The following is an 11,268-nucleotide window of genomic DNA, read 5'->3' as shown; positions in this document are numbered from 1 at the left end:
GCTTCTTTCAGTGCGATGTTGCTTCAGAAGGGGGTCGCCGGCTGGTCCTTCTGGCTGGACAGGGAGGGGGCTCATCTCAAGAAGGGCACCATTGGGGGTCATTCTTCACTGCCTTTTAGCCTTCTCTGGCAGACTTTGGCGACTCCCCAGTTCTCACACTTGTCCAATCCAGGGGTCACTGACTTTGTAGGACGTCCCCCTTGGTGGCTGCTGGATGGCAGCTGTCATCCCCAGGGGTCATGTCTGCCAGTACATGCAGTCATGGGAGTCCATTGATAAATTTTAAATTCACTGCCATAATGAATAGGGCTCTGGGAATGGTTGATCAGGGGGTATTCAGTCCCAAGAGTCGGGTCTCCAGCATTCATTAGTTCAAACCGGGGCTTCTGTACCTTTAACAGTGAAGTTTCAAGGAGTTCCCAGCTCTGTATTGATTCTTTATTCTCCTTAGTCTGTAGTTTCCTAGATGTTAATCCTTGCTCATTAACTCATTATTGTAGCTAGCTACCATGTTATGCAACCAATCATGTTTCACTCAGGGACCAGCTCAATACAGGGAGGTGGCGGTTCAATTACCACGCTTGCCAACATTGTTATATGGTACAACTTTCTTTTAAAGAAAGTACATTAGTTACAAAGTTAAAAAGCATAAAATATAAAAAGGGTAAAATGCCACGGCACATACAACAGACTAAATACAGGGAAACACAGTGATACAGAATACTATTTTACACCCATAAAAGCACCTACAAGATATATTTATTACAAGCACACCTTAACTTTGTAACATATGTACTTTGTTTAAAAGTAAGTTGTACCATATAACAACGTTAGCACCAGTGCTTAGTATTCATAGTTTGTGTGTGTGGTGCGTGGCGGGATCAACCCCAAAGTTTATGATCTGACTTTTGCATCCATCTAATAAGCTAGAATTTTATGATGATCCTGCAAGTTGGTCCTTTGTAGCAAACATCATGGCCACAGCAGGGCCTAGCAGGCCTGCAGTTTTCACACCCCTCTGTCCCAAGACAGACACAGTCAGATGCACAAGCACCCATGTCATGTCATGAGTTTTGCCTGTCAGCAGCTAGAGATGCAGGGTCCCAGAACCCCCCTGCACCTATCTCCTTAACAGCTTGAAGGCTTCATGGCTTCAGCAGGGGCTAAGATACCTGCAGCGCCTTAAACACACAGTGTCACCCATGTCATGAGTTTTGCTTGTGCACAGCTTGAGGTACAGTTTCCTTCAAACCCCTGCACCTATCTCCTTGAAACTTGGCAGGCTTCATGCCCTCACAAGGGGCTACCATTCCTACAAGTTTCATCCATACCAAGCCAGAAATGACAAGGTTATAGCCTGTTTTGACCTTCCTCATTATATCCTATGGGTGAAATGTCAAAACGGCGAAACTGTTTCGACAGAACGGAACAGCTGTTTCGAATCAAAACAAAATTCCAAACGGAACACTGTTCTGTCAAAACGCTGAAACACTGCTCGAAACGGAACGCTGCCATTTCACACAGCCCTACAAATCAGTTCTCCTTCCCTTAGGAACACTGCTCAACAAATGGCCTAATATATATGATATAGCATTTATGATATATATCACAAATCTAAACAATAATAATTTATATTAATATCTCACCCTTTGCAGGTTGCCCCCGGAAAGTAAGATGTACTTATCCATTTAAAACAAATTAAAAGCGAAGTGCATCACCTCCAAATTACAGAAACAATGTGATAAATTGTATGTTGCAAGTGGAAACTTTTTTCTGTACAACGAGTCTTCACACAATTTCTTGACTTTTTCTAGGTCTGACTTATGCAATAAACCGTTATATGCTAAAAGTTAATAATCAAAATAAACAGATAATATGTAGCCAAACAAGTGCTATAAACACAAGACAGATAGAGCAACGATTTAACACTGGGTTGGGTTGTTTGAATTTGTGAAAGTTCCCCACACAGGAGGCAAAGCATTCTTTAAAACCAATTAAGATGTTTATCATCTACCCACAAAAAAGCAAGAAAGTTTCCATTAAGAATAACCTGAATGTTGTATGTATGCAACACAGTCAGTATGCATTTTATTCAGAGAAGAATGTGTAGTATTTCTTATGCTAGCACTCTGGAGTGAGATCTCTACGTCAAACAAACATGTCTGTTAACACATCACCCTCACATCAATGCACATCTTCCTAAAAAAATTAGGAAACTGGAGTTCAGTAACCTATAAAGCATTTGTAGATACCTGAAAATTGCACTTACTTTCTCTGTATTCTATCTCTGCTTCTTTACGTCGTTTTCTCTCTCTAGCAAGAGCTTCTGGGCTACCCCAAACTTCTAAAGACCTGCACAAAACACAAGTGAATAATTTGGGAATTCTTTTGATTTACACAAACAAATCTTCATGTAACAATATATGGGGAAGTTCTCTACACAGTTTTTGATTGAACAAGGCTTGTCCAACAGGGAAGCATAATGGCTGACCAACATTTGCTCCAAAAGTTAGCCTCATAGATAAAAACCTTTCAGACAAAGAAACATTAGAGCTCTTTTTAAAAACATACAACATAGCCTTCAATTCTGTTCACGACTCCTAGCTACAACAATAGGGGTGACAAAATGGTTTAGAGATACAGAAAAGGAAAAAAAAACCACTACTGTCCCTTTCATAAGAAGTGTGATCAAAAATTATATAGTATTTATCATCTTCTTAAATAATCTAAATTAAATAAACCAAATTATTCCATTTAAAAAAAAACAAAAAAACAGAGATTCTTACTTTGCCTCTACATCTGATCGTAAAAACACAGTGAAAGCTTCAGTGTCATCATGGGGGCTTCGTCGTCTAATTTTTCTCAGCTGTTCCAGATCACTAAGGAAAGATGGGCATGGATTACTGCTCGTAAAAGTCAAGTTCCTATTATACATAAGACATATAATGTAATAGTTCATATATTTACTCTTACTTAAAAATAGGATACATTTAGTAACCAAAATGGTATACAGTAAAAGTTCTGTTAACCAGCATCTTACAAGCTGGCGTGCTCTGTTAACCAGCATGCCGGCTTGTAAGATAAAGTGAAACCAGAAGCCTCCACCATGGCACTTCTGGTTTCTCTGAGCCCCCACAGCCTGGGGCAAAGCAGCCTGCACTGCCAAGCCCCCACAGTCTGGGGACATGACAGGCTGTGCGGGGCTCTGTGAGGCCCACCTCCCTGTCCCATGGGGCCCACAGGAGGGGTGGCAATGTAGCGAGAGGGGCGGTGGGAGAAGCGGCAGCCCAGGCCACTCAATTAACCAGCATATTTTGTTATCCAGCATCCCCTATTCCCAGATGTCTAAAGAAGTGGACATAAAACTTAAATTTAAAGGGTTTTGTGAGGTTTTTTTACTTAAAAGTTCAATAGCAATAAAAATTGTAACAAGCAATATTTAAAAGTCGCTTTTGTTGGTCGTTGACTTGCATACAAATGCAAGTCACTCTTCAGACAATAAATTAAGAAACAGTCCCTCTTAATCCTCTTTGGTGGCTACTGATTTGGAAATTAAAGTTCACGACACTAGAAAAAGCTAAAGAGATTAGCCCCAATACCCAGGTGACACACCCATTTTTTCAATAATAGTATGTCTCAGGCTGCATTAATACTGTTGCTGTGTATGTTGCTGTGGTACTTAGCTACCAATTTTTTACTTTAACAGATATGATTGGTGCAGCCCCATAGGAGACAAATGATGGGATACAGTTACGCTAGCTCCGAACTGAAGGCAATATAACTGCATTTGCATACTGCTTCTTAGAATGGATTAGTCCGTGCATCATGCTGCAATAATGCGACGGGAGTTAGTGTGTGAAGCGGGCATCTCCTGTCTCAACATGGTGCTTGCTCTAACCCATCTTCCTGCTTATGGACTGATTTGGATGTTTGGGGTAAACCCTAGCTGGAGGTGTTGGGTAAAATCACTTATATATAGGGAGGAGAGAGTAAAGTGATTTTACCCAACACCTCCAGCTAGGGTTTACCCAAAACACACACACACACACACACACACACACACACACACACACTCTCTCTCTCTCTCTCTCTCTCTAGGAAAGAGAAAGTATCAACCTAATCAAATCAGTCACCATGATATAATTAACTTGAAACTTAGCCACCTTTCAGAAGATATGCCAACCTAGGCTACAATGTCATACATACATTACAACAGTGCTATGCCATTCATATGCACCAGATATCATTTTTGAAAAACCATCTTCACAAATCAAAAATATCTAAACAACTATAATTTCAACTCAAACTACTGTACCTGGATTTAAGACAAAATTCATTTATCGCTCTCACTCCAGTGATGAAATTATTCTGTGTATATTTTGGTCCATACTCTCTCTTTTTAAGGACTGCTTTAACTTTAAAAACAGAAAAAGAAAAAAAAACAAGAGAAAAAAGGAATAGTATTATTAAGTGCAACTGAAAGTAATTTATGGAAACCACTATAGCAGAAAGACCTTAGGGGCAGTTTGGTCCAACCTGAAATATGGGGTCCCCCCACCATCAACCAAAAACAAACTTTCAAATTGTTGTTCCTGCCACTAATTTTGAGGTGGAGAAACAAAATGACAGAATTCATGGAAAATGGTATACTGCCATGCACAGCAAATGAGGAAAATTATAAATTTGCTCAAACTGGAAATAAATATTCCTTAAGAATAAAGTAATTAATTTTGTCCTTGAATACAATGAAATATTTCTCACAACAAACATATTAAAAATCTATGGTCTAGCAGGTCACTGAAAGCTTGGGACGTTAGAAAAATAAATTTGTTAATTTCAGTGAATGCTGTAATTACTCGTATATAAAACTAGGTTCCCCACCCAATCAACATGGGGGAGGGTTAGACCAAATTATTGACCAGTGGCAGAGGGTTAGACTAAATTCAAAAAGAGGTTGAACGAACACCTGTCTGGGGTCGTGTAATCCCAGCGTGTGCTCCGGCCAGTGGCAGGGGGTTAGACTAGATGATCTGGGGTCAGGCCCCTTCTGACCCCAAACTACTACAAAACTATGAAAGGGTGAGAAGGAAGCACCTCCATCTTATATTTACATACAAGGAAACCTCACTAAGTATATCACCTATCATTAAGCTGCTGCCAAAAGCAGCACATACTCAGCAATGAAAACCAACTATGAAGTTAATTAAATGCAGCCAACACTGAGCATGACTATAAAACACATGGTTGATATAGGACAAACATACCAATGGGAACTAACAAGTTGGGAACCACTGTACTAACCCATCCCTTTTTAGACTGCAGATCAGAAGTGACTACAGACAAGCATACTGAAGACCAGAAGTGACCAGCATACTGCAGACCTGCAGCCATCCCTTTTTTTATACTTGATATAAAATAAAAACAAAAAAGAGTTGGCTGCCAGTTCACATATGCCAGTCACTTCCAGACTTCTGGTCTGGCAGCCAACCCTTCACGGCCTACTACCAGGTTGTAGCCCAGGGGTTGTGGACCTCTGGGTTAGTATAACCCACCTGAATAAGAAATATGATAGCACCCATCGCATGCAGTTCCCCATAGCACTGACTCTTTTTACAGTCATGGTGAGCCACTACACTGAATACATTTCAACTTCCTCTTCACTCCCACAGCTGAGCCGAACCTTCCTGTTTTTAAACTAGCCTTAAATGTCTGGCAAATATTACTGAACAGGACCCTATACAGCTTACCCAGAATCCCCCTCTCATCCCCCTCAGCTACTGCATATGATTAGTGTGGTCCCACCCTCCATGAGATGGAACAAGACCAGACTCATCTGCATATAAGTCTTTGGAGTACCCCAGGACTCATGACAAGAACACCCAATGCCAGTCATGAGTGGGGGGCTAACTGACACATGGGTCCTTTGTGGGGGGAGGAGGGGGGATCTAGACCAAGCACACATACTAAACAGTGCTGAGCTGTGGGGCTGAAATGCTATTAACTCTGCTGTGGCCTAGCCCAATGAACTATATGGAAATCACCGAGCCTTTTGGCTTTGGATTAATGCCATGCATAGTTCGTACTATATACCAGTAGGTACAGAAGTGCTGCTTAAGAGAGTGTGTTATGGAGTACCTGTACTAAAGCTTGCAGCAGGTTTAAAAAAAAAGTAAACTGCATCTGTTCTGGATAAACTAAGTCTATGGGTACCTATAGTTGATTCCTATATGCAAGTTACTACAAGCATGTTTATTTTTAGGTTAGTCTTCTCAAATTTGTTCCTCACTTCCATGTGCTCAGGGAGAGCAGAATCTGAAAGTAAGGAAAGAGGCTGCAAGGGAAAGAAGCTGGGGTGAAGGGCGTAGGCTGAGGGCAAGAGGGTGACCTGATCCCTCATATTTATTTTCCTTCCTGTAGCAGTGGGAAGGGGACAAATTCATGGCAAACCTCCAATAATTAGATTCTATACCTGGAAAAAATAAATATATAGGTTGTCCATATATAGAATCTAGTTACTGTAAGGTCATTTTATAATCTGGATCATTTGATATTCAAGTAAATACAGCAATTCCTCATTTAACATTGTTACAGAACAGACTTTTTCATCTTTTTAAAAATAATCCAGAATAAAAAGCTGTATTTTTGTGCTTTACCTACTATTTTCCAGAAGTTCTCTCTCCAAGTTGTATTTTGCTATGCAAATATATAACACTTAAAATATATATTCATGTAGATGATAACAAGATGACTAACCAGTTGTACATATTTTAAATGCAAATTCACCCTTTACTGATTTATACTATTGCTGACTGCTCTTTGGTACATACATAAACTTCTTTAGACTTAACTCACTAATAACCATAACACTATTTATGCCAAAAAGATATTAGACACATAGCCATGAGATACCCATTACAATTACTGAAAAGCATTAGGGCAGAAGGTAGCACTGGCCTGTGCCTTAGAGACTAATCAGTTTAGAGAAGCATGAGTTTCTATAGGTAGCAACCTTCTTCATCAGATGCTACAAATGTAACTTAAGTATTAAAGAAAAACACTTCTCTGAAAACATACAAATAAGATTTCCAGTCTAGAAGAAACTATTGTAACAATCTGGCCTCATGCCTAACAGGACCTCACCCATTAATAACTGCAACTAGATACCTTTCTAGAGACTTCAAATTACTAAGAATCGGCTACATTTCATAGTAAAATATTCAAAAGATTAAATTACACTAACTGTTAAAGATCCACCTTTTTTCTGCTCCAAATTCTGAAATTTTCAAAGCAAAAAGGAGTGGCTGATACTGAGCAACTCATAGGCAAAACAGATTTCAGCACAGATTTACAAAAATAATCTGGCACATTTCTAGTATTCAGTGTAGATTAAAAAAGAAATGGTGTTATTAAGTACCTCAAAAGCATTTTAGAATACATGAGGCATCACTCTTCAAACCCACAATGCATTCTGGTGTGAAAGTGACAAGGCAACAGCTCTAGTAGAAGAGAACCTCTTTGCTGGGTGAGTAGCAAATGAATGCGGACATCTGTCAGCTAGGTTGTAGCTCCTGTGTTCTATTTTTTTTATCTTTGTTTTTAAACAAGTCCTTAACTTGTTTACTAACCTTGACATCTTGGGAAAAAAAAAAAAATCAACAATTCTAGTTTATGCTCTTCTCAAAAGGAATGCAGTTAATAGCAGCAAAAGGGTAACAAGTTGACACAACCGTTCCAAAAAGTATCAGAGTATCAAAAACATATTTGAGTATGTTCACAAAGAATTACAAAACAAAAAGTGGTACTGAGGTGATGTTGTAGCTAGGACAGTCCAGGAAAAGTGTGAAAAGCAAAGATTTTTGTGGCTGGTATCATTTATTGGACCAACTGGGCACATCTACATGTAACGCTACTGTGTCATATTGCCATAGCATAGCACTCTCAGGCAAAAACCGTGATGCTGCAGCTACGTCACTGTAGCGATGTGCTCCCTCAGTACAGCACGTTGCTATGGTGACAGCAGCTAAAAATAACTGTGCACATGCAGGCTGTTACTGTGCCATCATTTAGTATTTGTAAAAAGAAGTTCTAAATGATGGCGCAGTAACAACAGCGTTGTAGGGGCATGTGTAGATGCGCCCACTGTACAGTTGGTAGAGACATGGAACCCAAAAGCTTGTCCAAGTATCCAAAGCTGAAGAAGGTACCTGGAAAGCTGGTCTACGAAACAGAAAATAGACTTAAAAAAAAAGAAAAAAAAAGGCACTTTTAATTTGGTCTTGTCATTACACCACACTAGAAAAACTTAACACACTTAAATAAAACTATCCAAGATTATGCGGACTTTAAGGTTAAGACTATCCCCTTAACAGCACAGATTAACAAGTGCATTGTTACTTAGGCTATGGGCAAGCATCCATTTCTACCGCTGCAAATTTCTGGGAAAATTTGCTGTGAAGTTTGCTGGGAAATATGCAGTGGTAGAAATCTTCCCTGAGAGAGAGGTAGAAGTCCAACTGCTGGGAACTCCCTCACCCCATGATCCCCTCCCCAAACCAAAGTCACCAGAGGGAGCTGCAGCTGGACTCCTCCCAATTACAAGAGGAGTCCAGGTGCAGGGACACGCAAGAGGATTCAGGAACAGAGAGCAGAGAAGGGAGCTGGGCACATGTGTGGCCCTGCACACAGGTGTGCCCCCTTACCTGACCGGATGCAGATGCAGACGCAATAGTGGAGGCAGCAATGGGGGCAGCAGCAGCTGATCCCTGTAAGGTTAAGTGGGGCAGAGGGAGCTGGCACAGCTGAGCTGGATCTGGAGGAGCAGCTCCCCAGATCCCTTTTAGTTGAGCCGGTAAGGAGTCGCGTGTGAACAGAGCACAAACAGGCAAGTTCTGTCAGGGTACGCCAGCATTTGGACAGGCGGGCAAACAGGAGGAGCCAGGAGGAGGAAGTCTATGGCAAAGGTAAGGCAAAGACACGGCACCAAAATAATAAATAAATGCAGCAATGCAGTACCAGTTCCCCCAGTCCAGCTGGGGAACAGGTATGAGACCCTGGCAGCATTGAAGGAAGAGGAAGGAGAGGAGGACACCTCTGGAGAGGGGGCCAGTCTACGCGCAGAACAGGCTGAAGGAGGCAAGCTGACCCGGAAGCAGAGACGCCGGGTGCTTATCATAGGCAACTCCATCCTGAGGAGGTACAGAGGGTTCCATCTGTCGCCAGGATCCTATGTCATGTGAGGTCTACTGTCTGCCTGGAGCGAGGATTCAGAATGTGACGGAGATGATCCCGGCCATTATCCAGCCCACCGATGGTCCTAATCCATGCAGGCACTAATGATGCATCCAGAACAACCCCGATCACTTGATGAAGGACTACCAAGCCCTGGGGAACAAACTGAAGGAGACAGGGGCACAGGTAGTCTTCTCATCTGTCCTTCTAGTGAGCAGATGCAGACGACGCCACGAGTTCTGCATCAGGGAGGTCAACCTGCAGCTTTGGAAATGGTGTCTCGAGGCAGGCTTCAGCTTTTTGGACCACAACCCATACTTCAGGGCAAGAGACATGTTTGGGTGGGATGGGCTCCACTTCTCCCCAAAACGTAAGCGTGTGTTCTCTTCCAGGTTGGTCCATCTCCTCTGGCAGGCTTTAAACTAGGTTGGTCAGGGGAAGGGGAAGGGGAAGGGGAAGTTGAGGACAGAGGGAGCCACGGAACACCGAACAAAGAACCACCCACAAGAACAGCCCAGCTAAGACAGGCAACGAGCACAAGAAATACCCAGGTAAGAGACAGGGGCCCAGACAGTCCTGGGATTAGGGGGGAGCAGTGCATGCACCTTCAGGAGGCCTTAAATGCTTCTACATTAATGCTCGTAGTATGGAGAACAAGCGGGAGGAACTTGCCCTCCTGCTAGCTAACAGTGACCCGGACATAGTGGGGCTCACTGAAACTTGGTGGGATCCAACGCATGACTGAGCAGTAAACATCAGAAGCTATAGGCCGTACAGGAGGGATAGAACAGAGAGAAAAGGTGGGGGTGTGACACTCTACGTTGAAGAGCAATACACATCCTCAACAAACAGCACCAGGTCAGAGCAGGTGCAGATTGAGGTGCTCTGGGTCTGTATACAAGGGGATTGGGGGGGGGGAAGGGACTTAATGGTAGGGGTTTGCACTACAGGCCCCCCAACCAGGGGGAAGAGCTGGACCAGGAATTCTCAGGTCATATTGCAGAGGCAGGTCAAGGGACATGGTCATCATGGCTGACCTAAGCTATCCGGACATCTGCTGGGAAGAGCAGTCAGCCAGGTCTGATCGCTCACATAGGTTCCTAGTCAAGTTACAGGATCTCCATCTAACCCAGGAGGTACACAGTCCCACAAAAGGGAAATGCCTCGTTGGACCTGGTCCTGGCCACAGGCAATGACCTTGTGAGTGGACTGCGGGTTCTTGACCACCTGGACGATAGCAATCATTGCCTACTGGAATTCACCATCCAGCACAGGGTGTCAAAGGCCTGCAGCAAGGCAGCAGCCCTGTACTTCAGGAGGGCAGATTTCAATGAGGTAAGGAGACTAGTCAAGGAGGCACTGAGGTCCTGGAGGGGAGGAGAGTTCGAAGTCCAAGAGGAGTGGTCATTCCTTAAGGAGACAATCCTCCAAGCCCAAAGGGTGACAATCCCAAAGCGGATCAGAGGACAGAAGTGCTCAAAAGCCCCCATGGCTCACCAAAAGCATCCACAAACATCTCAGAGCTAAAAAGGAGGCATACACCCAATGGAAGGGAGGGGCCATCACCAAGGAGGATTATACCTCCATTGCCTGAGATTGTAGGGGACCTGTTAGGAAGGTTAAGGCAGAGATGGAACTGGGACTAGCGACCTGAATCAAAGATAACAAGAAGTCCTTTTTTAAACACATGGGGGGTAAAAAGAAGGTACCAGGTTATGTAGGGCCTCTGCAGAATACACTAGGAAATCTGATGGTCACACCAGACAGCAAAGCTAACCTCTTTAACAATTTCTTTGCCTCCATCTTTTTGAGCAGGGACCGGGACATCCCCCTCCCCCCCCACTGGGATCCCTGATGGCCCCAGGGGAGGCGCTGCCAGGCCCAGGGTTAGTGAGGACCTAGTCAGGGAACTTCTGGTGGGTCTAGATGTGTTCAAGTCATCAGGTCCTGACAATCTCCACCCCAGAGTGCTGAGGGAATTAGCAGAGGTCATTGCGGGACCCCTGGCACAGCTTTACAAGCACTCATGGTGCTCTGGCA

General features: G+C 43.1%; 1 protein-coding gene across 2 annotated transcripts in view; it reads right to left on the bottom strand.

Annotated features, from left to right (window-relative positions):
* SLC30A9 (solute carrier family 30 member 9) overlaps positions 1-11,268 on the bottom strand; it is a 91,416-nt gene that overhangs the window by 55,950 nt on the left and 24,198 nt on the right. For both annotated transcript variants that reach the window (XM_019526200.1, XM_019526199.1), the window contains exons 4-6: positions 4,316-4,415; positions 2,787-2,879; positions 2,270-2,352 (exon numbers count right to left, since the gene is read on the bottom strand). In XM_019526200.1, the coding sequence (XP_019381745.1) occupies positions 2,270-2,352; positions 2,787-2,879; positions 4,316-4,415 (276 nt within the window). The remainder of the gene's footprint in view (positions 1-2,269; positions 2,353-2,786; positions 2,880-4,315; positions 4,416-11,268) is intronic.

This window comes from Gavialis gangeticus, unplaced genomic scaffold (assembly GCF_001723915.1).
Source record: "Gavialis gangeticus isolate Ggan-Ray unplaced genomic scaffold, GavGan_comp1, whole genome shotgun sequence".
NCBI lineage: Eukaryota > Metazoa > Chordata > Crocodylia > Gavialidae > Gavialis > Gavialis gangeticus.
This window is presented reverse-complemented; position numbering and strand designations above follow the sequence as displayed.